This window comes from Phodopus roborovskii, unplaced genomic scaffold (assembly GCF_943737965.1).
Source record: "Phodopus roborovskii unplaced genomic scaffold, PHOROB, whole genome shotgun sequence".
In the NCBI taxonomy this organism is placed as follows: domain Eukaryota; kingdom Metazoa; phylum Chordata; class Mammalia; order Rodentia; family Cricetidae; genus Phodopus; species Phodopus roborovskii.
The window spans coordinates 16,563,994-16,591,787 of record NW_026126418.1 but is presented as its reverse complement, the minus strand read 5'-3'; the positions used below and the strand labels follow the sequence as shown (position 1 = coordinate 16,591,787).

Here is a 27,794-nt window from a genome sequence, read left to right as displayed (position 1 = left end):
TGCTGCCATCCCCACCAAATAAATACAGGCAGTGGTGGTACATGCCTTTAATCCCAGCATTTAGGAGGCAGAGGCTTGCAGATCTAAGTTCAAGACCATCCTGGGCTACAGAGTGAGTTCCAGGACAGCCAGGATTACACAGAAAAATCCTGTCTCAAAAAAAAAAAAAAAAAAAAAAAAAACCAAAAAACAAAAAACAGCCAACAAAACAAAAAACACAGAGGAAGGGGTGAACGTCCCTATGTACCTACTTTATTTACACAGACAACCATAGATAAAGCAGTCTTCCTCTAGGATCCACATGCTTTTGAAGCTACTTGGCTTCAGGCTTCTTATCTCCAGCTTCAAGCTTGAGACTCTCAGGGGGCTGACGATAGGCAGGGAAAGCCTCCCAGGGACTGTTCAGGTCAAACTTGCGGAATTCTTGTGCCAACTCCACTGGTTCAGCCACTACCCGCTTCACCTCGTCATCGTAACGTAGCTGCAGGAGCAAGAGTTAGAACTAAAGACTGAGGAGCCCACTTCACACGACCACCCCTGCTGTCCCCTTCCCTCTCCCCTGGACGTCTGTTCTGTCACATCCACGCTTACTACCCATGAGGTCACACACTGCAGTAAACTAATGTGTGGGATTTCAAAATGGCCTTTACTTTTTACATGCGGTCAGCATTGTGGATTCCCCTGCCACATTACCTCTTGAGCAGACTTAGTGCTCACCCAACCACACACTTTAAAAGGTAATAGCAAGTACTGATCTCAGATTAGGAACAGTCAGTGGCTGCAAAAATCAATTTAGGCTGGATGTGTTGGCACTCCACTTTGGTCTCAGCACTCAGGAGATGAGGCAGAAGAATCTAAATTGAGTTCAAGGCCAGCCTTGTCTACAAAGTTTCAGGACAGCCAGGGCTACTACACAGAGACCCTGTCTCTCATAAAGAAAAAAAAAAAAAAGTCAGGCAGTGGTGGTGGTACACGCCTTTAATCCCAGCACTTGGGAGGCAGAGGCAGGTGGATCTCTGTGAGTTTAAGGTCATCTTGGTCTACATAGTGAGTGCTAGGACAGCCAGGACTAGAGAGAGAAACCCCTGTCTCGAAAAACAAAAACTAAACTACTTTACAGAAGTGGGGCTGGCTAGGCTAAAACTCAGCACTGGAGGCAGAGGCAGGTAGGTCTCTCTGATTAAGGCCAGCCTGGTCTACAGAGCAAGTTCCAGACCCTGTTAAAAAAAAAAAACAAAAAAACAAAACAAACAAACAAAAAAAAAAAAAAAAAAAAAAACAAAAAACAAAGGACAAACAGGACTGGAATGTCATGCATCTCAACATTTCTAAGTTACCTCACTGCAAAATTCTTGTGTGTGCTATAATAACCTGCCAGGCCACTGAAATTATGACCCCTCCTCAGTGGCCATCCCTTTTTGTGGTGCACAATGAATGTATGTGTGTGTGTGTGTGTGTGTGTGTGTGTGTGTGTGTGTGTGTGTGTGTGTGTGTGCATGTGCATATATGGGGATCAAAGGTCAATATCAATTATCTTCCTTGGTCATTTCCCACATTATTTAATGTGCATGATTCATGTTTGTTCAATGTGTGTATGTATATATGTGCTGCTGTTTGCTGCTATGTCAGGCTGGCCTGTCCATGAACTTCCTGGGATTTTCCTGATTCCACTACCCATCTCTCTGCAAGAGCACTGAGATTACATACGTGGGTTACAATTCACCACTTTACCTGGATTCTGAGGATTAAAACTCAGGTCTTCAAGTGCATGACCCACTGAGCCATCATCTCCTTGACCCTCCACCTTTTTTTTTTTTTTTTTTTTTTTTTTTTAAAGAAAGGGCCTCCCATTAAGTTTAGGCTCACTGACTAGACTAGAATGGCTGACTCATAAATTCCAGGACCAACTTGGTTACATATACACCCAGCTTCTTTTTTGCTGTTGCTATTTGATTTTTGGGTCAGGGTTTCTCTGTGCTGTCCTAAACTCACTCTGTAGACCAGTTGATCTCCATCTCAGAGATCCACCTGTTTCTACCTCTAATTGCTGGGATTAAAGGCTAGTCTGGAACTCAAGAGAGATCTGCCTGCCTCAGACTCCTATCCTAGGATTAAAGGCATGCACTACCATGCCTGGTTAACATCCATCCTTTTACATGGATGTTAGGGATACAAAATCAGATCCTAATACTTGTGCAGTATTTTACCAACTGAGCTATCTTTCCAGTCTCCCACCCCTTTAGTAGGCTCTTGCCATGCCCAAGCTGGCCTTAATACAATCCTCCTGCCTCAGCTTCCCTAGTATTGATATTATAAGAATGTACCAGTACACCAGGTCCTCAGTAGCCATCCTTTTCTTTTGGTTTTTCAAGACAGGATTTCTCTTTGTTGCCCTGGCTATCCTGGAACTTACTTTGTAGCCCAGGCTGTCCTTGAACTCATAGAGATCTGCCTGCCTCTGCCTCCCAAGTACTGTGATTAAATGTGTGTGCTACCACTGCCCAGCATAAAATAAATCTTAAAAAATAAAATACAAGCCAGGCAGTGGCTTTAATCCCAGCACTGTGAGTTTGAGGCCAATCTGGTCTCCAGGACAGCCATGGTGGTTACAAAAGAGAACCCTGCCTCAAAAAGCAAAACAAAATCATTACAATAATGACTAGCTGCCCAGCATAAAATAAATCTTAAAAAATAAAATACAAGCCAGGCAGTGGCTTTAATCCCAGCACTGTGAGTTTGAGGCCAATCTGGTCTCTAGGACAGCCATGGTGGTTACAAAAGAGAACCCTGTCTCAAAAAGCAAAACAAAATCATTACAATAATGACTAGCTTTAACTAAAATTTACAACATATCAGGCTTTATATATCACTAAATACCTAATGTCACCACATATTTAAGTTATTATTATTTCCATTAAACAGATAAATGAGAAAACTGTCTCATGGCAAAATCAAATAACTTGCCCCACATTATAAAAATAAAACTAGAACTGCAGCACAAGCTCTTAAACTACCATAATCTACAGATCATATTCCCATCATGCCTATGATCTCTGAGGCTCCATGACTGCTACTCCAGTTTTAAGGTTTCTACCTCAACATAGCCAGAGAGGGGAAAGTCTTTCCGGAAAGGATGTCCCTCGAAGCCATAGTCTGTCAGGATCCTTCTTAGATCAGGGTGGTTCACAAAGAAAACTCCAAACATGTCCCAGACCTAGAAAAGAATAGCTCTAAGGCAACCAGTCCATCAGGGCCAACAGCAGAGGAGTCACACCTCATAGTTACAAACAATGCTACACTTCTGGCCCAGAGGCAGGGCCACTGCACCCAATAGCTCACCTCCCTCTCATACCAGTTGGCTGCTTTGTGCACAGAGACTAGGGACTCAATGGGTGTCAGCTCATCTGTATAGGTCTTCACACGGATCCGAGAGTTGAAGCGCAGAGACAGCAGGTTGTAGACAATCTAGGGAGAGAAAAAGCTGAGGACAAAGCAGCTCTGGGTGAGAGCATCAGATTTTTTGTTTGTTTTGGTTTCTTGAAACAGGGGTTTTCTGTGTAGTCCTAGTCCTAGAACTCACTACATAGACCAGGCTGGCCTCACACTTACAGAAATCTGTCTGCCTCTGCCTCCTAAGTGCTGGGATTAAAGGTGTGCACCACCACTGAGAGAGCATCTGTTATTAAGGATTCCACCTGTGACCCTGTATTCTTTACAACTACTTACAAAGACTTAGGCCATGATTGTGGCTCTGCTCGTTAGCTGTTCTGTCGTCCCCTTTGAAAGATCTCCCTGCCCACCTGTCCTAATCCTCACTCAGTTAATTTCTGTCCTTCTGTTAAGATCCAACACAGTTAAATACTTAAAAGGTAGAGGCAGGAGGACTACTGAGTTCAAGGTCTACAAGGCAAGTTTCAACCACTTTGGACTCCATAGGGTGACCCTAACAAGATTTGGCACAACTGTTCTCTATATTCTAAAAAGCCTCCCAGACAGCTACATGGCCTTCTATGTCCATTTGTTCTTTCCTTTGAGTTTGTTTTTGAGACAGGGTTTCAATATGTAACCTTGGCTTTTCTGGAACTTGCTACATAGAACAGGCTGGCACTGAATTTAAAGCTGTAAGTCACTATGCTTTGCATTAATAGATATTTTATTTGGCTATTGTATCAGCGCCCATGTTTTAAACAAAACTTCTGCCAAACAACTTTTAAAATAAAGTATATTTATTACCTTAAAATATGCCAGGCGTTGGTGGCACATGCCATTAATCCCAGCACTTGGGAGGCAGAGGCAGGCGAATCTCTGTGAGTTCAAGGCCAGCCTGGTCTACAAGAGCTAGGACAGGCTCCAAAGCCACACAAAAATCCTGTCTTGAAAAACCAAATCAAACAAAAACAAAACAAAAAAAGGTCATAGGGAGGAGTAGAGGGAGTGGGAGGAATGGGATTGGATTTTAAAAATTAATATAATAAAAAAGAACAACAACAAAAAAAGAGTATAATTTATAATTTACTGAGGGCTTTCTTCCTATACATCCAAAGTTTTATGTGCCTGGTTTCAGAACTGTTCATGTTGACTGCAGAGACATTTTAATTTCCTATGTCCAAGTTTGCTCTGCTGCTGCTGCTGCTCGTCTTTCATTATCAAGGTTAGATTTATTTATATGTATAGTGTTTTGCTTGTATCTGTGCAACATGAATGTGCAGTATCTCCAGAGGTCAGAAGTGGTGTCAGGTCCTCTGGAGCTGGAGTTACAGGAGGCTGTGAGGTGCCACGTGGGTGCTGGGAACCAAACCCTGGTCCTCTGCAAGAGTAGCCAGTGCTCTAACACTGGGCTATTTCTCCAGCCCCTTTCATGGCCAATGTTAAATACTCTAAAATATAGTGTCTTTTTTTTGTTTTTGTTGGTGATAGGATTTAACCCAAGACTTTGTGCATGTTAGGCTTGTGCTCTACTGCTGAGTAATACCACCAGCTCCCCAAACTTGCTTCTAACAATTCTTTCCTGGGTTCTTTGCTTTGAGGAATTATACCTACAATGATATGAACATTCTAAAATCATCAAGATAAATTCTCCTATTTTACTATTACTTTTTAATTGTACTAGTTAACAGAAAGAAGTCCACGGTCAGCCACAAAAGATCTTCTTGGACCATATAATACCAAATCCCCAACTTTGGCTATAGTTCAGTGGTAGAGTGCTTGATTAGCAAATGTTAAGGCTCCAGGTTCAGTGCCCAGTATATACATGTGTGTACGTGTCTGTGTGTGTGTGTAACATTATTTATATGTGTATTTTTTTGAGACAGGGTTTGGCTCTGGCTGTCCTGAAACTTGTTATGTAGACCAGGCCAGCTTTATACTCACAGGGATCTGCCTGCCTCTGTCTCCCAGAGGCTGGATGAATGTGCCACCACACCCAGCATAAACTTAATTAAAAAAAAAAAAAAAACAGAGCAAAGCATGGTGACTATTTAGTAAGCTGATATATGAAGATCATCTGAACTGAAAAGTTCCAGGCCAACACAGTGAGACCCTGTCTCAAAACAACAGAGAAATGAAAGAAAAATAAACAGGGGGAAAAAAAAAAAAAAACAAAAACAAAAACCCAGGCAAATAAAAGGAAGTCAACAAAAAACAGACCAAAATTCTGCTATGTTCTGTGTGACCCAGGCTAAAACTGAAACTAAGAAAGCTCTGGTTTCCAAAGTGGCTATCACTCAGGAAATCACCTATGCCCTTTCTTTAGTTCCCAAACCTCTCTCTGTCCCTTTCTCTCTCTTTTTGTTAGCATCTCATCTCATATTGCCCTACTTTTCCTTGAACTCCCTGTGCAACTATAAATCACCTTGAACTTGTGATCCTCCTGCCCTCCCTCCCCAAGTGCTAGGAATAGAGGTCTACCAGTACACCTAGTTTCATGCAATACTAGGGATCAAACGGGAGTATTGTGAATGCTTGGCAAGTATTCTACCAACTCTGAGCTATATATCCTGGCCCCAAACCTCACATTTAACTGACCTCAAAACGGTTCTGCCGAGTTGGGACATCTACTGCTGTCATGTCAGCCAAGGATTTGAATTGTGCATTGGTATGATCCTTGAGGAAAGTCAGCACTGGGATGACTCCATCAGGGTGGATACAGATTTCTAACTCATTAAAGCAGGTCACCTGTGGAGCAAAAAGGTGGTGTGGAGAGAATGCTACTACTACTACTGAGGAAATACTTAACTTCAGCAGGTTTCCAACTTTTTGTTTTTCCTTTTGAGATGATTTCATTGTGTAGCCTTGGCTGTCTTGGAATGCTTCTTAATGCTGAGATCCTTTAATACAGCTACTAATGTTGTGGTGAGCCGCCCCCCCCCAACTATAAACTTATTTTCATTGCTACTTCATCAGTGTAATATTTGATACTATTATGAATTGTAATATAAACATCTGTGTGTTTTTGCGGGTCTTGGGTGAACACCAGGGGTAGAGACCCACAGGCCGAGAACCACTGGCTTAAGGTAAAGAAATAAATGATGTGGTGGAGTCTTGACGAAGACCCAAGGACAATGAGTATTACCTGAACTTGTTGGACATACTTGGGTAGGATTTCAGCCACATACTCTCCAAATGCTGAGAGCTGCTTGTGGGTCACATCATTCCCAGGTCTGACAGTGGCTGGAGAGAAACAAGTATAAAGGGAAAAGGTAGCAACAAGTCCCATCTCAAGTCTCTTGGGTTTAAAAAAAAGATTATCTCTCAGTAGAACTTCCTGAAGAATATTTTTAAAAAGAAAAGTATTTACTTTTATTTTGGTGTTTTGCTTGCATATGTCTGTGCACACATGAGTGCCTGTACTCACAGAGGACAGAAGAATGTCAGATCTCCTAAGATTGGATTTATAAATGGTTTTGAACTGACACGTGGGGATTGAATCTCAGTCCTCTGGATAAACAGCCAGTGCTCTTAACTGCTGGATCACCTCTCCATGCCCTCGGTAAAGAATCTTAAGACACAGATGCAAAGTACCTTCCAGGAGTTGGAAGTGATCAAAACTGAGGGGCACCACTTCTCTTTCACAGTACACACAGACTCCTGTTACTACAGTTGGGTCTTTGCTTCCTTTCTGACTATTTCACAGCTGCTCATACTTCTTGTACTCAAGACAACAAAGCAACAGAGTCAGCCCTTCTATCAGACTCAGAGCTCTTTAAGGATGGAAACCAGGCTTCTGATTCTCTTTCTCTCCTTGGCAGTTGATTATACAAATTATACAAAGTTCTTAAAAGAATTTTAGGGCTGAGGAACACTAAAAAATTATTTCACTGCCCACATGCTACTCCCAGTTCCATTGTGTATCTATAGAAAAATCGATGTCCAGAAACGGAAGAAAGCCAGGCCTTCAATTTCCAAGTATGATTCTGTCGACTGAACATAAAATTACATGATCACTAAATAAACACCCACACATCGGGCGAAGAATAAGTATTTTCCAAAGACCTGTTTTGTTGTTCAGTGGACCTGTGACTGAAACATTTAATTATCTAGACTGCTTCATGATATATAGTACTGACAGTAAAATACTATGCATCTCATGAGGCTGTTATGAAGTCCAAAGGAAATGATTCACTATAAGGTTTAAAGCCTTAAGGTGCCTATAAGTACTAGATTGATGCGAGCTACTATATTTCTGTACTTCTGGTCTCAAAAGTTTTGTTACCTGCTCTGAAAGAGCTGACAATTTAATCGAGGGGGAAAAAAATCAAGAAAGCGGGCAAAGAGCGATCAAGATCAGAAGGGAACAAATACCTAGGGCACAGGAAGTACTCGATTCTAACAGCAAAGTGGAGACCATAGCAATCTCCAAGGGCAAGCAGAGATTTGCCAGGAGGGAAGGGCATTCCAGGGCAAGGACAAACATCGACAGAACAATGAAAAGCCCCTGCTAACGTTGGGGAGAAGAGCGCTGTCCGCACATACTCACGGCGCGTGTCGGCTGCCGCGCTCTCCCTCCTCACCCGTTGCAACAGCACTGAGGGTCGCCCAGTCCCTGCGCAGAGAGATAAAAGGCACGAAGGCGCGGCTGAGACCAGACCGGTCCCCGTGTTAGGCACGCCTCTGCCGCTGCCCATGGTCTCAGCTGTCCCTTGCTCACCCCTGGCTAAGGAAGCAGTCCCTACGAGTCCACGCCACCAGACCCTGGCTGCGGCAGCCGCCATGTTCTTTGGATGCCGACAAAATACTCGAAGAACACACACGCCTCGGAGCCCCAAGGGCACGGACCGGAAGTGGAAGTGTGCAATGAATCTTCTTCCCGGCAGACGCAGGGCGGGAAGCAGAGGTTCCGGATCTGGGCACTGTCATGAAAGGAGGTAACGCAGGTAAGAAGGACCCGCAGGTGGGGAAACCGTGAGGTGGACGTAGCCGTAGCTCAGTACAGCGGAGGCCGAAGAGAAGAAGCGAAGAATCGGACGGGTGAGAGAAAGGGAAAGGGTGGGCGTTCTGGGTTCTAAGTTCCACACAGCTCCCGGCTCCCGAGCTAACCTTTTGAGGAGGGAGGGTGGGGGAGAGGACGGGCGGTTTCCTTGGAGACCGTTTCCTAGGCGACTCTCAGTGGCGCGGTCGGATTGCACAGGGTTATGGACTTCCTTGTGCCCCCGGCCGGGGACGGCTGGGCTATCTCTAGCTTCTTTAGGAACTCACTGGGGCGTGTGGGTAAGTAGAGAACAGCAGCTCAGAGAAGAGTAAAGGTGGAAGTAATGGATGTCCAGGCCCAGGCCTCGTATCGGAGGCTCTGCACTCTTACGTCCAGGCAAGAAAGAAATCTAACCACAATAACTGGATGTATTGCTTTATTTACCTTCGTCTTCTCTTTTTTGGTTTAATTATGCTTCCCAAGTCTCACTAGTTATATGTCGAAATTATTTGATTAGTAAATCTTTTAAGATCATAGGTTTCCTCCTCCCCTTTCACCAGTTGACTTAAGTCCCAAGTCTTTTGTTACATCATCAGGAATATCTGATTTTCCCTCAAGGAAAAATAGCACAGAGAACTTTAATTGATTTAATTGGAGGAGAGACCCCATTGCAGGAGACCTTTGGGTGAAGGGATGTTGTAGACGATGTTGGCAATGCCAGGAATAAGGCTAGTCTGCACCCACCTTGCTCCTATTTTCCCCTTCTCCCTATGTTGAGTTGGAGAGTTGGAAGCATGGACAATGTCTGTGAATTACTCAAATACTTAGGGTGGTATTGTGTTGCAGATAGGTGGCAGAGAGTGAAGTTGGCTACCATGGAGTCACCAGAAGAGCCTGGAGCATCCATGGATGAAAACTACTTTGTGAACTATACTTTCAAAGACCGATCTCACTCAGGCCGCGTGGCTCAAGGTATTATGAAACTATGTTTAGAGGAGGAGCTCTTTGCTGATGTCACCATCTCAGTGGAAGGCCGAGAGTTTCAGCTCCACCGACTGGTCCTGTCAGCCCAGAGCTGCTTCTTCAGATCCATGTTCACTTCTAACCTGAAGGAGGCACACAACCGGGTGATTGTGCTGCAAGATGTCAGTGAGTCTGTTTTCCAGCTCCTGGTTGATTATATATACCATGGGACTGTGAAGCTTCGAGCTGATGAGCTGCAGGAGATTTATGAGGTGTCAGACATGTATCAGTTGACATCACTCTTTGAGGAATGTTCTCGGTTTCTGGCACGCACAGTACAAGTGGGAAACTGCCTTCAGGTGATGTGGCTTGCAGATAGGCACAGTGATCCTGAGCTCTACACTGCTGCCAAACACTGTGCCAAGACCCATCTGGCCCAGCTGCAGAGCACAGAGGAGTTTCTCCACTTGCCCCACCGTCTACTCACTGATATCATCTCAGGTACGTCCAAGGAGGGGCTTACCATACCCAACTGTGCAAGAATGATTTTCAGAGGGGCAGAGCCTAGCCAAATGATGTGACAGACTTTGATGATCCCCCATGGAAGGCCTCACCTTTTCTATGGAGCACAAAAGGGATGGGATGGGAGTCAGTGGGGGACATGGGAGAATGGGAAGGAGAGGGAACTGGGATTGATATGCAAAATAAGATGATTTCTAATTTAAATTAAAAAAGGAATGATTTTCAGTGGATATTCTGGTTCAGGAGAACTCCCATGCAAGTTTATGTAACTAACTGTTGTTAGGTTATAGTATCATTTCTGGTAGAGATTTAGATTGAGGTTGAGAATGGGTGTAGCTGCTGTTAAGAGACAGAGTGCCTTAGAGAAGTAGCTGAAGAATACAAAGCTGTATCACTTTTCCACAAAAGGAAGTGAGAGGTGCCTGATGTTTTCATGTGCCCTGTACCTTGAAGGCCTACAGGAGTATTTACTAAAACAAATTGTGTAGATGCTGATGAATGGAGATATCTAAAATAGGAAACATTTGGGCACCAACTTTAGGTAACAATTCTGTCCCTGCAGGTGGGGTGGAGCTATACTTTAGAGTGCGCTCTATAGCCTGGTAGGTGACTTCGGTGGCATATGGGGCATTTTATGCCATCCACTTTTCTTTTAAAAAGCAATCCAGGGCTCATGGTGTAACTTGGTCATAGAACACTTCCCTGGTATACATGAGACCCTAGGTTGGATCCCAGCACTGCAAAATGTTAATGGTGGGGCAATTTCAAGTTACCTTCATATGTATGTAATTGGATACATGAATAAACAAATACATATAATGGAGGTCTAATAAAGTGACTCAAGTTGTTTTGTTTTGTTTTTTGAGATAGGGTCTCTTTACAAAACCATGACTGTTCTTTAACTCACCATGTAGATCAGGCTGGCTTTGAACTCAGAGAGATCTCTGTGACTCCCAAGTGCTAGAATTAAAGGCATTTGCTATTATGCCCAGTTGTGGTTCCTCTTGAGAGCCCATTAAGATCGTCATTGATGAGGCTGGATAGATGGATGGTTCAGCAGTTAAGAGCACTTGTTGCCCTTGGACTTATTACTTTTACAGAGGACCATGGTTCAGTTCCCAGAATCCACATGGTGACTCACAACCTTCCTCCAGTTCCAGGGCATCTGATGCCATCTTTTGATCATGGGTACCAAGCATGCATATGGTGCAAAGACATGTGCAGGCAAAACATATAACATATTTTTTAATGAAGGGCAATAGTGGCACACACATTTAATCCCAGCATTTGGGAGGCAGATCTATGTGAGTTTGAGTCTAGCCTGGTCTACAGAGTGAGTGCCAGGAAAAAACAAAACACACAAAAATTAAAAAACCAAGCAACAGAAAACACAGTTGGACAGATGGCTCCATGGTTAAGAGCACTAGCTGCTCTTCTGGAGAATGCAAGTTCAATTCCCAGCACCCACATGGCAGTTCACAACTGTCTCCAGTTCCAGGGCTTCTAACATCCTCACAAAGACATACATGCAGGCAAAACACCAATGCACATAAAACATTACAAAAACAAAATCAAACCCAGTGATATTGTTGTTGATCATGCTTTCCCTTTGGCTCTCACAGATGGGGTTCCATGTTCCCAGAACCCAACAGAGGCAATAGAAGCCTGGATCAGTTTCAATAAAGAAGAAAGAGAGGCTTTTGCAGAGTCACTCAGGACTAGCTTAAAGGTGAGGCACATTTCTTGAGGATTGGGGTGCCATAATCTCTGTACATGCTAGCCAGCAGTGGCTTTTTCTCTTCTCTTTTTTTAACAGAGGGTAATGTGTGTCTCTTGGTGTTTGTGTGGGGGTCAGAGGACAACTTGCAGGAGTCAGTTCTCTTTGCACCACATGAACCACAAGGATCAAACTCAGGTGTCATGCTTGTACAGCAAGTGGCCTTGCCCACCTAAGCCATCTTCCAAGTCTCTGACCTTGACTCTTTTGAGAGCCATGGATTAGTCCCAGCTTGAAGTTAATAAAAACTGGGGAGTTAGATGTGTTTTCTGATCTCTGAAACCATCAGTCTATGAGCTTTGAAACTCATGGAGCTTTTACTGTCTTCTCTAATGCTATCTTCCTTTGGTTTTTTTTTTTTTTCTTTTCTTTTTTTTTTTTTTTTTTGTTTTTGTTTTTGTTTTGTTTTGTTTTGTTGTTCTAGACAGGGTTCCTCAGTAAAACAGCCCTGTCTGTTCTGGAACTCACTTTGTAGACCAGGCTGGACTCCAACTCACAGAGATCCACCTGCTTCTGCCTGCCAAGTGCTAGGATTAAAGGTGTGCACCACCAACTGCCTGGTTTGATGCTTTCTTCATTGAGTTAACAGTTCTAGCTAGATGGGATTGCTCAACGCATGGGGAGGTGGGCATGAAGGCAGGAGGATCAGCTTCAGCCACACAGTTGGTTCAAGGCCAGCCTAGCCTATATAAGACCTTGTCTAGCTGCTTGGTGGTGGCATAAGCCTTTAATCATAGCACTTGGGAGGCAGAGGCAGGCAGATCTCTGAATTCAAGGACAGCCTGGTCTATAGAGCGAGTTCCAAGACAGGCAAGGCTACACAGAGAAACCCAATTTGAGGGAAAAATAATAGCAATAACAAAAAAGCAGGGGATGACCTGGAATATAATTCAGTTTCTAGGATGTTTGCCTTGTATCATGAAGTCCTAGGTTTAATTACTAACACTGAAAAACAAAAAGCAGTAAGAGCAGATGTGGTACACACCTGTGATTACCCTCTTGAAGGCTGAAGCAGGAGAATCTAAGTATGGGTAGTTTGTGCCACATAGCAAGATCTTATTTGAATAAATATGTAAATGAGCTGAATTACAGGGACGAACAAAAGATTCTCTGTCCCTGCATAAAATGCCTAGAAGAAAGTAATTAGAAAAAAGTCAGGATGATCACTACTAACTGGAGCAAGATGTGTGAGGCCAGACCATTAAGGATACCTGTCTTAGCAGTCTTCACATGAGCTGATGTCAAAATTTCAATTTTGCCAACAGGAAATTGGGGAGAATGTGCACATTTACCTTATCGGGAAAGAGTCATCCCGCACCCACTCATTGGCTGTGTCCTTGCATTGTGCAGAAGATGACTCCATCAGTGTAAGTGGCCAAAATAGCTTGTGCCACCAAATCACTGCAGCCTGCAAGCATGGTGGAGACTTGTATGTCGTGGGAGGGTCCATCCCACGGCGTATGTGGAAATGCAACAATGCCACCGTTGACTGGGAGTGGTGTGCTCCTTTACCCCGGGACCACCTCCAGCATACCCTGGTATCAGTGCCTGGGAAAGATGCCATATATTCACTGGGTGGCAAGACACTGCAGGATACCCTCTCCAATGCAGTCATCTACTATCGGGTAGGTGATAATGTGTGGACAGAGACAACTCAGTTAGAGGTGGCTGTATCTGGGGCTGCTGGTGCCAACCTCAATGGAATCATCTACTTACTAGGGGGCGAGGAGAATGATCTAGACTTCTTTACCAAACCTTCCCGACTTATCCAGTGCTTTGACACAGAGACTGACAAGTGTCACGTGAAGCCCTATGTATTGCCCTTTGCAGGCTGCATGCATGCAGCTGTACATAAAGATCTAGTGTTCATTGTGGCTGAAGGGGACTCTCTGGTGTGCTATAATCCTCTTCTAGACAGCTTCACCCGGCTCTGTCTTCCTGAGGCCTGGAGCTCTGCCCCATCCCTCTGGAAGATTGCTAGCTGCAATGGAAGCATCTATGTCTTCAGGGATCGATATAAGAAGGGAGATGCCAACACCTATAAGCTCGACCCTGCTACTTCAGCTGTAACTGTCACAAAAGGCATTAAGGTGCTGCTTACCAATTTGCAGTTTGTGTTAGCCTAAGACAGTGATGGGAGAACAGCTGATTCCTTTGCTCTTCCCTTGTCTGTGCATCCCCAGTCAAACCTGAAATCCCCTGGTTCAGAGTAATGTGTTAGTTTGGGTACATGAGGAAGGCAGCACCTCAGCCCATCCCCAGGCTCATGGGGTACTCTGTTTAGGGCTTTTCACACTACTGCTACTCAGGTGGTTGCTCGAACTCTGCCATTATCCCCGTGGCCCCGTGCCTCACTTCAGACTGCTTAGAGCCAGCCTCTTCTCAGACTTAGGCACAGCCTCCCCTTACCAGATCAGTGTTAATATAAGCACCTTGGTTCCCGTGCAAAAAGAGGCCCATTCCTTTTTGTCTATAGCCAGCAAAGTGGCTAGTTGTCACTTTTCCACAAAGAATTAAGTATTAAGAGTTTTCCTTCAGGATTTAGAGGGATAGTAGACTAAACTGAAAATGTACTTCACCAGCAAGAATCAACTCTAGAATTCAGGATGCTCCTTTTAATGTTTTCTCATCTGTCTGTCAGGAAAAGAAACTTGGGTTTGATTTTTTGGCTTATATGAATAGATAAGCCAGAAAGTAGAAACAATTATTTCTGATTAATAGCTGAAACTTTTCCAAACTCAAATATATACCATCTCTGGTCTTTTAAAAGCTCTGAGCTAAATCAAGAGTTAGGAACTGTTCGTACAAATAAAAGTTTTTGAAGTGATATGTGTGTGTGTTGACTCCTGAGAAGGTGACATTATAGACATTCCTTAGTTAGCAATCGTGCCTGCACCCCATACATGCTTTTACATTCTGATCACTGCTCCAGAAGTGTAAGGGGAGTCCCACAGGGTCAGGGAAATTAGGGTATTTTTATTTTTGGGAGTGCTAGAGACCAAACTCGGAGCCTTATACATGCTGGGCAAGCATTTTGCCAAGTTATACAATTGATATTGGGATTCTGATAGTAACAAAGAACAGATCTGAGTATTTATTCTTTCCTTTTCTAGCATTTAACGTGTTATGGTGTCATTACACAAAATATCAGATACACAATAGATTTCTGTTAAAATTAATATTTCCTTGACCCTGTTGAAGAAAGTAAGATTTAGCCAGACAATCCTGTTCTCTGTAGCCATCTGACAGTGTTATTTCAGGGAAGGAAGGCAAAGGAGGCACATTATCTATTACTCAGCATATTTGGGTGTTGTTCTGGCTTAAGCCCCTTTGTCCTTTAAACTTTTTTACTTGGGTAGAGCCAAGTTCTTTGTCATCCCCAGACTTCACAATCTTGAGATGTCAGTGTGAGAGTTGTCATCAGTTATTCTTTGCTGCTCTTGCAGTAATCTCCTTGTGGAACTCTTTGAGAACTTGCAGTTGGTTAGGCCTGATGGAGATGTGTGACCGGATTTTGGCTATAGCTTCTATAGCTTCCTCTGGGCTCCACTTGTGCACCTGAAGTACAAGGTGAGAAAATGAGCAAGAAAGGAAGAGGCAAGCATAACGGTGCCCTTGGCCTATGAGCAGGGGCTGGAGGACTCCAGAGACTTTTTAAGAAGACTTGGGCTGCCAAGGTAGCTCTCCAGGTAAGGGTACTTGCTGCCAGGCCTGACAACTGTAACCAAGGTTTGAGCTTTGAAAATCATGCTCCAGCCAGCCGTGGTGGTAGTGGTGGTGCAGGTGCATGCCTTTAATCCCAGCACTTGGGAGGCAGAGGCAGGTGGATCTCTGAGTTTGAGGCCAGCCTGGTCTACAAATCCAGTTCCAGGACAGGCTCCAAAGCTACACAGAAACCCTCTCTTGAAACCCACTCTCCCAACAAGAAAAAGAAAATCATGTTCCAGCTAGGCTGAGAGGTGCAGGCCTATAAGCCCAGTTACTCAAGAGGTTAAGACAGGACCACAACTTCAAAGCTTGTCTGAGTTATAGTTCTAAGCCAGCCCAGGTGACTTAGCGAAACGATGTTTTAGTAAAAAGAGAGCTAGGGATATAGCTCAATGATAGAGCATTTGGTTAATATGCTTAAATCACCTGGGTTCAATGCCCAGGACTAAAAAAAGGTTCCTTTGCTGAGTGTGGTATGCTGGAGATCACATGAGCACAGGACTGTTAGTTTGACACCAGCCACAGTAAGAGCAGATATCTTCTCAAGAACAAAAGGACATCTTCCATGATAGCACTTTTAACTACTTCAGTCAACCAATCCTACAATCCTGTTTATTGGTACTCTGCCAAATAGTGGTGGGGGGGGGGGGTTGAACCCATGAAGCTGAGACCCCAGATTTCCTAGGTCTACTCTGTCCTTTTTGAGCTGGGATTTTAATAAGAATTTCTAAAAGTAGGCTAGGGGTATAGCTCAGTGGTAAAGCGCTTACCAGGTCTGAGTGAAACACTGGATTCAAGCTCCAAGACCATACACTCTGCGTGCCTTGATTCACATCTGTGACAAGGGTGAGGCAGGAGGGCCAGAAGTTCAAGGTCATCCTCACTGACATAATTGACTTTGAAGCCAGCCTAGGCTATATGAGAGTCTGACAGAAGACACACAAACATTAATTTCTAAAACCATATGATGTTTTTCTGAAATTCATCACCATAGGTAGAAAAAGTAGTAGTTTTTAAATTTAGGAAGGTTAGTTACCTTTGTGGTTTTTTTTTTTTTTTTTTTTGGTATTTTGAGACAGGGTTTCTCTGTGTAACAGCTTTAGCTGTCCTGGAACTAGCAGTTCTGTAGACTAAGCTGGCCTTGAACTCACAGAGATCTGCCTATCTCTGCCTCCCCAGTGCTGGGATTAAAGGCATTCACCGCCGCCACCCGGCTTTGTTTTAGGGATGCACACTGATTTAGAACTCTACAGGATTAAAACAGTTCTAGCCTTCTGAATCAGTTCTCATCTGGACCCAAATACCATCCTGAGATTACTCCCAGCAGGTTTTTTTCTTTATGGTCTTCTTTGAGACAGAGTCTCACTAAATATTGTCTGGTTGACCTATAACTCTTAGAGCAGTGTGGCCTTAAGAATTGCAGAGATCCTCTGCTTCCAATTACAGGTATGCATAGCCATACCCAGCTTCCAGCAGAATCTTTATAATGAAAGCTATGGTTATAATGAAAAATGTAGTTCAATCACATATAGTCCACATTAACAGGGCTATGCTGATTATTGCATTTCCTTAAACTACCCACTTGACTGGAAATACTATGCAAGAGCCAGAATAACAGCAAAGATGAGTCAAGCTGGAAAAGGAAAGACAGAGGGAAATGATAAAGGACTCTAGAACATTTGCTTCTAAATATTTTTAAAGTATCTGTCTGCCAATCAAAAATTCTTTTTTCTCCCCCAGTATCAGGGAATAATGTTAGGACCTCACACATGCTGGGCAGGCAGGCAGGCAGGCACTCTACCACTGAGCAGTATCCCCAGGTGTGCACATACTAAGTATTAAACAACAAAAACTAATGTTTAGAGCTTTACTCTGAAATGCCATAGACAGAGAAGTGATCAGCACTAAGCTTTCAGACCTGCTGTTTTTGGCCTTGAACTCACAATATAGCGCTGTAGTTAAGGATGTCATTCAACTTCATTCTCCTACCTCCATCTCCCAAGTGTTAGGATTACAGGTATGTTCTACCACACTCAGTTTTATGCAGTGTTGGGGATCAAACCCAGGGCCTCATGCATGCTAGACGAACATTCTACTAACTGAGCTAGCCCTTTGCCATGCCATTTAAAGCAAACATTTGGGCCAGGTGTGGTGGTGCATGCCTGTAATCCCAGCACTCAGGAGGCAGAGGCAGGAGGATTGCTGCAAGCCTCATTTACAAAGGCACTACTACTCTAGTCTCCATAGTGAAATCCCAGCCAGTCAGGGCTCATAACCAGATACTATCTCATACAACCTCAAACAAAAAGTAATTTTCCAATCTTCTAATCTTCTGCTGGGTTGAACACTCTTTAAAACTTTTTTTTTTTTTTCTTTTTCCTTTTAGGCCTACTGTAGGCAAGCACTTTGACATAACTTGTCATTAAGTTTCCTGTCACATTTAAGCTAAAAAGACAGCATCACAGAGGATAATCCGTGTTTGTAAGGGCAGAACCAGAAGCTGGCCTGTGCACAAGAATGGGGTGTTTGGCACCATGCCACACTACCTTCTATCAGATTGGAAATGGACAATGGTTCTCTCCAGGAAGGCCTGCCAGGAAAGCATGCTACTAAACTTTTGGAAATCTATACGGAGGCTACTCCAGGGATACTTCTCCTACCTGAATCAGATATGCTGCCACCATTGTGGCACTCCTGGATCGCCCAGCCTTACAATGCACGTAGACACACTGGCCCAATGACTGGTACTTGAGAGCAAACTGGACTCCTCTGTGGAGGTTGGCCAAGGTGGGGACCCCAGTCATGTCAACTGTGCTGAGCCGTAGCTGCTCAACTCCTGCTTTCTTCCATTCCTAAAACCGGGTCCACCAGCATAAAAAGGAAAATCAAAGAAGTTTGAGGTGAAGAGAGGGTCCCCAAGCAAAACAGCAAGCAAGTTCCAGGGTTTACTATAATGTGACTCATGTGACTCTTTCGTAAAACAGAAATGCCAATGGGGAAAAAAAACAACCACAGAAATGCCTTGAAAACAGCCCACCCTTGGCTGGCTACAGTGGCACACAGCTTCAATCTCAGCACTCAGGAGGCAGAGGCAGGTGGATCTGAGTTTGAGGCCAGCCTGATCAAGTTCCAGGACAGACAGGGCCACTCAGAGAAACCCCAGTCTTGAAAAACAAACAAAAAACCAAACAGCTGACCTTCCATTAAGCAGATGTGTTGCTATTAGAGATGTTCAAATATTCTCTAGACGTTTCAATCTTTAGTTACAAAAAATTCATAAAATTCAGCTATAGGTCTGGAGAGACAGTGCAGTGGCTAGGAGCACTTACTACTTACTCTTGCCCATGAACTGAGTTCAGTTTCAAGCACCCACACTGGGAGGCTTACAGTCATCTGTAAGCATCCACCCACACAGACATGTAATTAAAGAATCTTCAGTCAGGTGTACAGGCAAACACTAACTCCAGCACTTGGGAGGCCAAGGTTCGAGGATATCTATGAATTTGAATCTACATAGAGTTCCAGACCAGCTAGAGCTACATAGTGAGACTGTCCCAAAACAACAACAACAAAACAAACAAACATCAGAACAATAAAAACAAATGTTAAAAATTCAGCTGCAGAAGTGATGGAGCTGAGCATGTAGTTCAGTGGGTAGTGCCTGGCAAAGGAAACCCTCAGATTGCCAGCACCACTTAAAATCATGTTACCAAGCTGTGGTTTTGCCTTATTTGGGACCTATACAGTGATCCAGCTGTAGGCAATAATAATATATTTTGTCATAAGTACATAAATTTTTGCCAATTTTGAGGGGTACATAGTAAAAGAAACAGGGTTATCTTATAATTAAAACCACACTTTACACAGGAGTGGGGGCTCATGTCTAAAATCCCAACTCTAGGATGACTGGAGCAGGAAGATATGCTGTGAGTGGAGTTCAAGGCTATCCTAAGCTACAAAATTAGATCCCCCTCCACCCCATAAAAAACAAAACAAAACAAGACACCTACCTTCCTTTGTGTAATATTAAGACTAAACTAGAAAATGGAATAAAGTCTTTGCTACATTAGACAACTGTTTTGCTTTAAGACTTCAAATACACTCTAGCTATTCTTACTTCTTTGCTGTTGTTGGTTGGATCCCAATTTTCACCGTGTAGCCAAGGATGCTTGTGAGTTATGCTCCAGCCTCCACTTCCTAAGTGCTAAAATGACAGGTGTGCACCTCCTTGTCTAGCTCCTTGCTATGTTTATCAAATCCATGCAACTTGAGTGCACAAAGGCCAGTTTAATCCCACCAATCAAATTAACAAAACCTGGAAGCACATATTGGCTTGTCCGTCAATCAAACCAGAACTACTTTCAGAGTTGTTAAATACGTGACTCCTGAACTCAAGAGTCCTGAGTCAGAATACCTGGGCACTGGAATGGGAACTGGCTATTTAGCAAGGCAGCCAGAAGATACTTAGACAAATTAAAATGCAACTGCTGCCTTAGAAATTTATCTCTAGGCTAGTGGGATGAAAACACTCTGTCTTACAATTGACAGTGCCTCACATCGAGACCAAACATGGTCTGTGTAGCTACAGTCACCCCTCATTTTATACAACTGACCACATTAGTGAGTATTAACTGATAGCTAATGACACCTTGAGACCTTGTGACAGTACTTGGGGAAATTCAAGGAACAGTGACATGCTCTTTTGTCCCCCCCCTTTTTTTTTTTCAGAAAGGGCCTCATATAGCCTAGGTTAGTCTTGAAGTCATATGTTGCCCAGGCGAACATGAATGTCTGATCCTCTGGTGCTGGGATTATTGGTGCTGCACCACCATCACATCTGGTTTTTATTCTGAACTGGGCTTCCTATATCAATTGAAACACATCCCTAGTCTGCTCTGCAGTTTTCCTTTTTATTTTTTTCTTTCTTTCTTTTTTTGTTTTTCAAGACAGGGTTTCTCTGCATAGCCCTGGCTGTCCTGTAACTCACTGTGTAGACCATGCTGGCTTCAAACTCTGGGATCCATCTGCCTCAGCACCCCAAGTGCTGGGATCCAATCAGGGAGGGGCTGTGCTTTTCTTTTTCTTTCTTTCTTTCTTTTTTTGGTTTTTCGAGGCAGGGTTTCTCTGTATTGTTTTGGAGCATGTCCTGGAACTAGCTCTGTAGACCAGGCTGGCCTTGAACTCACAAAGGTCCTCCTGCCTCTGCCTCCCGAATACCGGAACTAAAGGCATGGGCCATCAACGCCCAGCTGGGTGTGCTTTTCTTATTTGTGTGACTTTGCTTTTAGACAGGCTCATATAGTCCAGGCTGCCCTCAAGTTTTTGATACACACACACACACACACACACACACACACACACACACACACACTGCTTATATTACAGGGATGAGCCACATCCCTTCTGTTTGTTTTGTTTTTTTTCTGTTTTTTTCAGGACAGGATTTCTCTGTGTAGCCCTGGATGCCCAGGAACTCTGTAGACCAAGCTGGCCTTGAATTTAGAGATCTTCTGGCCTCTGCCTACATAGTGTTCCAGCTAAGCCCTCTTAAAAGGAGGTGCTTTTCAAGATGAGAATGAATTAAATAGACAAGGCACATTAAGTCACAATTTTAGTTACCAAAATTACAAACACAAGACGGGTGGATTAGCACATGCCTATAATCTCAGTACTTGGGAAGTGGAGGCAAGATAATCAGATCAAGTTCATTGTCGACTTTAGATTCTGTCTCAAAATAACAAATGCAAAGTAACATATACTTGTACAATTCTGTGCATAAAGAACTACACCCCTGGTCCCGATTTTGAAGGGCTTGCTTGTGTCCTCTCTAGTGCAGATCTCCAAGTTGGCCTGGAACTTCCAGCAATCCTTTTCTCTTGCTTGTGCTAGCTGGATTTCCAGGAGTGAGCCACCCAACCGGATTAGCTCGCTTTCCTTTTTCAAACAGTGCCCCAGGCACTTTTTGAACTCCTGAGCTCAAAAGATCCGGCCTCAGCCACCTGAGTCGCCAGAGCTCCAGGCTGGAAGACTTCGTTCTGGTTTATCAACTTTGGCTGCTTTTCACGTGCAGCCATTTAAGTTGATACGCATACTCAATGCTTGAGAAGGGCAACCTGATCTCAGACACTCGTCTGGGAGACAAGAGTCACCCGCAGCGTCCCTCACAGACCCGAGTACTGGCCCAGGCTGGCAGGCCCTTGGTCCTCACCTTCGAGGTGTTGCACAGGAACCTAGTCTCGTACTCCTCGTTCATGGTGATCACCCCGCGCACGTTCTCGTCCAGTACCAGCTGCCGAAGCAAAGAGAGGGCTCAGCTAGGGCCGTGGGGCGCCCGCCGAGGCCCGGGGCTCGCTCCCGGCCCGGCCCAGCGGCCTCTCTCACCCGGCGCGTCATGCTCCTCATCGGCAGCGCGCCCAGCAGCACCGTGGAGTCGATGCGATGGTACCAGTCGCGGTGAGCCCATCCTCTCACCCTCCCGCGGAACACAGTGTAGAGCAACGTCGGGTAGAAGAGCACCCGGGCCAAGCCGGCCTCCAGCCACGCGGACGCCGCCATCCCTCCCCACCCCGCCAGGCGTAGCGGCGAGCCGCCCGCCCCCGGGCTCGTGGCCAGCCACCGCGAGAAGGAGGCGGAAGGCGAGAGCTGCGGGCTGCCCGGCTCCTCCCGACTCTCGGAAGCTGGGTCCCCGCGGTCCCGGCCGAGCCTCGGGGCTCCCGAGACAGGCACCATGGCTCCGAAGGAGAGGCGCCGCGGGGGGAGGGGGAGCTGCAACGGCAACGAGAAATGAAACTGTGACCCTGCCTAGGGAGGAGGGTCTTCTCTCCAACCCCTGACCTCTGGGGGTGGGGGGATCCCGGGTGCACCCATCACCTGGGAGAAGGATGGGTGGAGAGACTCCTCTAAACCCAGGGAGGCCCTGGACGACCTTGCACTGGGGTGAGGTGCTGTTGACAGAGAACCAGAATGATGGCCTGCGATCTAATGTTTTCCTTTCTTTTTTCTTTTTTAAGACTGTGTCACACTAAGTAACCCCTAATGACCTTATAATGGCTATGTAGACCAGGCTGGCCCAAAACACAACACAGAGACACTTCTGCCTCTGCCTTCCAAGTGCTGGGATTAATGGCATTGCCACCACTCTTAGAATGTCCTTAAAATTAAGTCCTACTTCCTAATCCCAAACCCGACCTGACCAAACCAGAATATACAATAGTATGAGAAGTATATATTAAATATTAAGAAAAGTATTTTTCTTCATAGCACTATTGTCTTTATTTTTCTCTATTGCAGGTCTTTCACTAGAAGAAAAATATTACAAGTCTATCATAGAGACACATGCTTTTAATCCCAGCACTTTGGAGGCAGAGACAGGTGGACCCCTGTGTGAGTTCAAGCCTGGACTGGTCTACATAGAGAGTTACAGGACAGCCAGAACTACATAGTAAAACCCTATCTTGAAAAAATACACAAAAAAAGAAAAAAATAATAAAACTAATATAAGCCAGGTACACCATGCCTGTAGTCCCAGATATTCAGGAAGCTGAGGCAAGAGAGTTCCTTGAGTTCAAAACTTAAAGACAGTCAGCCTTGGGGACACAGAGGTGGGCTCAATGGTTACAGCTTGCTGCTTTTCCAGAGGATCTGGGTTTGACTCCCAGCACCCATATGGTGGTGGCTCTCAACTCCAGTTCCAGGGGACCCAAAGCCCTATTCTGGCCTCTGAGGGCACTAGGCTCACAAATTACCCATGTGTATAAAATGAAAAATAAATAAATAAATCCAGTCTGTACAACATAGTGAGACTTTCTCCCTCAGAAAAGAGAATGTTCTCTTTTTTCTATTATTTTTCTTCCATTGTGTATACATTGCTGTTTTTGCTTGCATGTTTGTCTGTGTGAAGGTGTTGGAAGCTAACTTCTGATTAGGCCCTTGCCACATGGAGGATATCTGGCTTCATAGTGACTAGAGCAAGGTTGGGCAAGGTCAGGAGCTCAACATTGCTGAATCAGAGGCCTACATCTTACTGGGTCTTTTCTGCAGCCTTTCATGGCTGCCAAAGCAGGGGGTTGGGTGAGGGCCTGCGGTCTTCATTTTCTTTATAAGAGTTGTGATGTCACTGGGCAGTAGTGGTGCAGTACTTCGGAGGCAGAGGCAGGTGGGCAGGTGGATCTATGTGAGTTCAAGGCCTGGCTCCAAAGCTACACAGAGACACCCTGTCTCAAAAACAAAAACAAACAAACAAAGACAAAACAAACAAACAAAAAACTAGTTTCAAGACAGCTAGGGCTGTTACACAGAGACACCCTGTTTTGGGAAAACAAACAAAAGAATTGCTATGGTTATAATGTCTCTTTACAGCAATAGAAGCCCTAACTAAGACAGTTGATAAAGTGCTTGCCTAGCATGCACTAAGTCCTGTGTTCCATCCTCACCACTGCATAGGGTAGATAAAGTGGCACACACCTGTAAAACCAGCACTGGGAAGGTAGAGGCAGGAGGATTGGGAGTTTAAGGTCACCCTCAGCTGCTACATGTCAAGTTGGAGGCCAGCTTGGGTTATATGAGATCCTGTCTCATATAGAATATAAATAGAGTATCTGCACATTTAAAGTAATGTTTTATGGCCACAAATGATGGTTAACACTTTTAATCCTAGGGTTTGGAAGGCAGAAGCAGGCAGATTTCTATGAGTTTGAGGCTACGCTGGTCTACAGAGCGAGTTCTAGGACAGCCAGGACTACATAGGGAGACTCTTATCTAAAAAAAAAAAAAAAAAAAAAAAAAACCCAGGTGTATATATATGTGTATGCTTTAATTAATTCTGATGTGTGTATATACCTGTGAAACTATCAACCTAATAAAAACAATGGGTCATAGTCTTTCCACCCCAAAGTTTCCTTGTTTCCTTGCCTTAGTAATGTCTTTTTGAGCCTCTTTATCCTTTCTTGTTCATTGCACAAATGCACTATTGATTAATGAGCGTTGTAGAATTTTGTTGTTGTTGTCCTCGAGAAAGGTTTATTTGTGTAGGCTTGGCTGTCCTGGAGCTCGCTCTGTAGACCAGGCTGGCCTCAAACTCACAGAGATCCACCTACCACTGCTTCTCAAGTGCCCAAATTAGAGTCATGTGCCACTACTGCCCAGCTCTGTAGAATTTCATATAACTAGATGTGAATTTTTATGGTATACGTGTGGGTAGATACAGATGTGTATACACAGTATAAAACTCAGATAAATGTGTAGGCAGAAGTGACATCAGGCTGGAGGCAAAGGCTTTCACCTTCTGAGCCATCTTACTAGCTCAAGGCAAATATTTTTAATGTAAATAGTTATTCCTTCCAGTATGGCTATATTTGTATGCATTAGGAATGTCTGCTTCTCACAACTTGATCAGCCTTTTAAGTTTAATTATTTAAGAGCTTCCAGAGACCTGAACATGTGGAGGTCCCTGGAGAGTAGCCTGCTGGAAAAAGCATGGAAATTTCACAGCTTTTCCTCCAAATCTTACTCTAAGTATCTTTTCATTGTGTGTTCATCTCTATCCTTTGCAATAGCCTTTATAATAAATTATTAAAAATAAATTTATTTCCCAATGTGGTAAGAATCACATTGGCTTAATTTGAAAGTTTTTCTGTGTATATAGGAATGTATATAGGCATTGTGTATGTGTGTATGCCTGCTCATGTGTGTATGTGTACATTTGTGTGAGTGTGTGTGTGTGTGTGCATGCACACACCATGTCATTTTTTGACATTTGAGCATCATTCCTCAAGTGTCTTCAACATTTTGTTTGAGACAGGATCTTATACTGGCCTGGAATTTTGCAAAGTAGGCTAAAATAGCTGGTCAGGGAGCTTTTGCCTGTCTTTGCCATCCTTTTTCTTTTTCTTTCTTCTTTCTTTTTTTTTTTAACGTGGGTTCTGGGGATCTAAATTTAGGTTTAGTTTATATTCACTCATGCAAGGCAAGTCTTCTGTCTGACTGAGCAACCAACAATTTCCAACATTTTTTTTTTTAGACAAAAATCTCAAGTTTTACAAACCCTCTGTTTTAGGCTTCTTCCATTCCTCTACCTCCCCAGTGCTGGTATTCCAGGAGTACATCAATCATGTCCAGTTGTTTTTGTTTGTTTGTTTTGTTTTTCAAGACACAGCCTTTCCACCTACTCCTGGATGCCCTGGAACTTCACTAGGTAGATCAAGGTTAGCCCCAAACTCACAGATCTGCTTACTCTGCCCCCTGGGTACTGGGATTAAAGCCATGCATCAGCAAACCTGGCCAGCTTTTTTTGTTTGTTTGTTTTGTTTTTCAAGACAGGTTTTCATTTTATAGACCTGGCTGTCCTAGAACTCACTCTGCAGACCAGGCTGGCCTGGAACTCACAGAGATCCTCTTACCTCTGCCTCCCAAGTGCTGGAACTAAAGGCTTGTACCACCACTGCCTAGAGCTAGCTGTTTAGTTTTTAATACATTCATCGATCTGTTTGTGTATGTGATGTGTGTGTCTAGTGGTGTTGATACAATGGAGGACAATTTACAGGAGTCAGTTCTCTCCTTCAAAAATGTGGGTTCTGGAGATAAAACTTGAGTCATCATCAGATGTGGCTGAGCCATCCTGATGGCCCTAATTTTTTCTTTTAATTTTTTAAAAATTTTGTTTTTTAAAAACACCCATCAGAAGTCAACCAGCCTATTGTCTGTCTGTTTTTCTTTCTTTTTAATTTTATGTATTTTGTATTTGATGTGCATTGGTGTTTTTGCCTGCAAAAATGTCTATATGTAGGAGTCAGATCCCCTGGAACTGGAATTACAGACAGTTGAGAACTGTCATGTTGAAGCTGAGGATTGAACCTGGGTCCTCTGGAAGAACAGTCAGTGCTCTTAACCCCTGAGCCATCTCCATGCCCCCCCTTTTTTTGTTTGCTTGTTTTTGTTTTTTTGTATTTGGTTTTTCATGACAGTGTTTCTCTGTGTAACATCCCTAGTTGTCCTGGAACTAGCTCTGTAGACGAGACTGGCCTCGAACTCACTGAGATCTGCTTGCCTCTGCCTTGAAAGTGCCGGGATTAAAGGCCTGAGATACAATCATTTGACTTTTTTTTAAACATAGGATCTCTACATGTAGCTTTAGATGACTGGCTGTGTATAGTCTGCTGGCCTTAAAGTTGTATAATCTTCCTTCCTCTGTTTCTTTAATGCTGGGATTATAGACCAGCACCAGCAGACCTGGGTTATGCAAATGCTGGGATCAAACCCAGAGATCTGTGCATGCTAGTTAAGCCTTCTACCAATTGAATTTCATCCCTAGCATACTTCACATATGAATACCTTGATTATTATTGAGTTAAGATTAAATATTTTAGCCTGCCAATGGAAGCACATGCCTTTAATTCCAGAATTTGGGGAGGCAGATGCAGGTGGAGCTCTGTGAGTTCAAGAGCAAGTTCTAGCATAGTCAGGACTGTTGTTACACAGAAAAACCCTGTCTTAACACCCCCACCCCCCAAAATTAAACATATTATTTTGTTTTATTTATTTTTTTTCCTTTGTTGGGTTCTTTGTGGGGGGGTTAGAGACAGGGTCTACCCTGTAGCTTTGGAGCCTGTCCTGGAACTCACTCACTCAGTAGACCAGGCTGTCTCTGCCTCCTGAGTTCTGGAACTAAAGGCATGTGCCACCAATGCCCCCCCCCTTTTTGAGACAGGTTTTCTGTCTAAAAAGTTGTGCTACCATGGCCCGGCAATTTTATTTATTTAATTAATTAATTTCTTTTTAGGACAGGGTCTCACGTAGCCCAGGCTGGCTTGAACTCCTGATCCTTCTGCCACAGCCTCCCAAGTGTATGTGCATGTATATAGGAAACACAGGTCAGTATTTGGTATCTCTCCACAGCAGCTGCCTTATTCTTTGGGACAGGGTCTCTTCCTGAGACCTGGAATTCACTGATTAGCTAGACTGCTTGACCAGTAACCTCCAGGGATACACCTGTTTTCCCCTTCCCTGTTCTGGGATTATCTGACCTTTCAAGTGGATTCTGGTGATTGATTCAGGTGTCTTAGTTGTCCCATGGGCACTATATTCATTACTATTTCAGCCCCAAACTTATTATTTTTGACACAGGGTTTCTCTGTGTAACAATCCTAGCTGTCTTGGAACTCAATTTGTAGACTAGGGTAGCCTTGAACTCATTGAGATCTGCTTGCCTTTGCCTCCCAAGGGCTGGGATTAAGGTGTGCATCACTACTACCCTGCTTTTTCCATCCTTTTTTTTTTTTTTGTTTTTTTTTTTGTTTTTCAAGACAGGGTTTCTCTGTGGCTTTGGAGGCTATCCTGGACCTCTCTCTGTAGACCAGGCTGACCTCAAACTCACAGAGATCCACCTGCCTCTGCCTCTCAAGTGCTGGAATTAAAGGCATG

The 27,794-nt window shown here is 44.0% G+C and overlaps 3 protein-coding genes across 6 annotated transcripts; 1 reads left to right on the top strand and 2 right to left on the bottom strand.

Moving 5' to 3' along the window:
* Positions 1 to 241: 241 nt before the first annotated feature.
* On the bottom strand, positions 242 to 8,290 carry Ndufs3 (NADH:ubiquinone oxidoreductase core subunit S3). The gene is made up of 7 exons (XM_051184297.1): positions 8,147 to 8,290; positions 7,976 to 8,041; positions 6,572 to 6,669; positions 6,025 to 6,174; positions 3,340 to 3,465; positions 3,095 to 3,214; positions 242 to 481 (listed from the first exon to the last, which is right to left on the bottom strand). Exons 1-7 carry the CDS (start codon positions 8,208 to 8,210, stop codon positions 314 to 316), a joined length of 792 nt encoding a protein of 263 aa, XP_051040254.1. The 5' UTR covers positions 8,211 to 8,290; the 3' UTR covers positions 242 to 313.
* On the top strand, positions 8,224 to 14,496 carry Kbtbd4 (kelch repeat and BTB domain containing 4). Of its 3 annotated transcripts, none has more exons than XM_051184261.1 (4): positions 8,224 to 8,372; positions 9,254 to 9,871; positions 11,515 to 11,621; positions 12,935 to 14,496. In XM_051184261.1, exons 1-4 carry the CDS (start codon positions 8,354 to 8,356, stop codon positions 13,793 to 13,795), a joined length of 1,605 nt encoding a protein of 534 aa, XP_051040218.1. In that variant the 5' UTR covers positions 8,224 to 8,353; the 3' UTR covers positions 13,796 to 14,496. The 3 variants fall into 3 exon arrangements, with proteins under 3 accessions (XP_051040218.1, XP_051040219.1, XP_051040217.1); XM_051184262.1 differs by having other exon boundaries at positions 8,342 to 8,466; XM_051184260.1 differs by lacking the exon at positions 8,224 to 8,372 and adding an exon at positions 8,548 to 8,706.
* A 244-nt stretch (positions 14,497 to 14,740) lies between these two features.
* On the bottom strand, positions 14,741 to 22,160 carry Ptpmt1 (protein tyrosine phosphatase mitochondrial 1). Of its 2 annotated transcripts, XM_051184293.1 has the most exons (5): positions 21,759 to 22,160; positions 21,586 to 21,666; positions 18,038 to 18,229; positions 16,960 to 17,010; positions 14,741 to 15,227 (listed from the first exon to the last, which is right to left on the bottom strand). In XM_051184293.1, exons 1-5 carry the CDS (start codon positions 22,104 to 22,106, stop codon positions 15,090 to 15,092), a joined length of 810 nt encoding a protein of 269 aa, XP_051040250.1. In that variant the 5' UTR covers positions 22,107 to 22,160; the 3' UTR covers positions 14,741 to 15,089. The 2 variants fall into 2 exon arrangements, with proteins under 2 accessions (XP_051040250.1, XP_051040252.1); XM_051184295.1 differs by lacking the exon at positions 16,960 to 17,010 and having other exon boundaries at positions 21,759 to 22,152.
* Between the last annotated feature and the right edge of the window lie 5,634 nt (positions 22,161 to 27,794).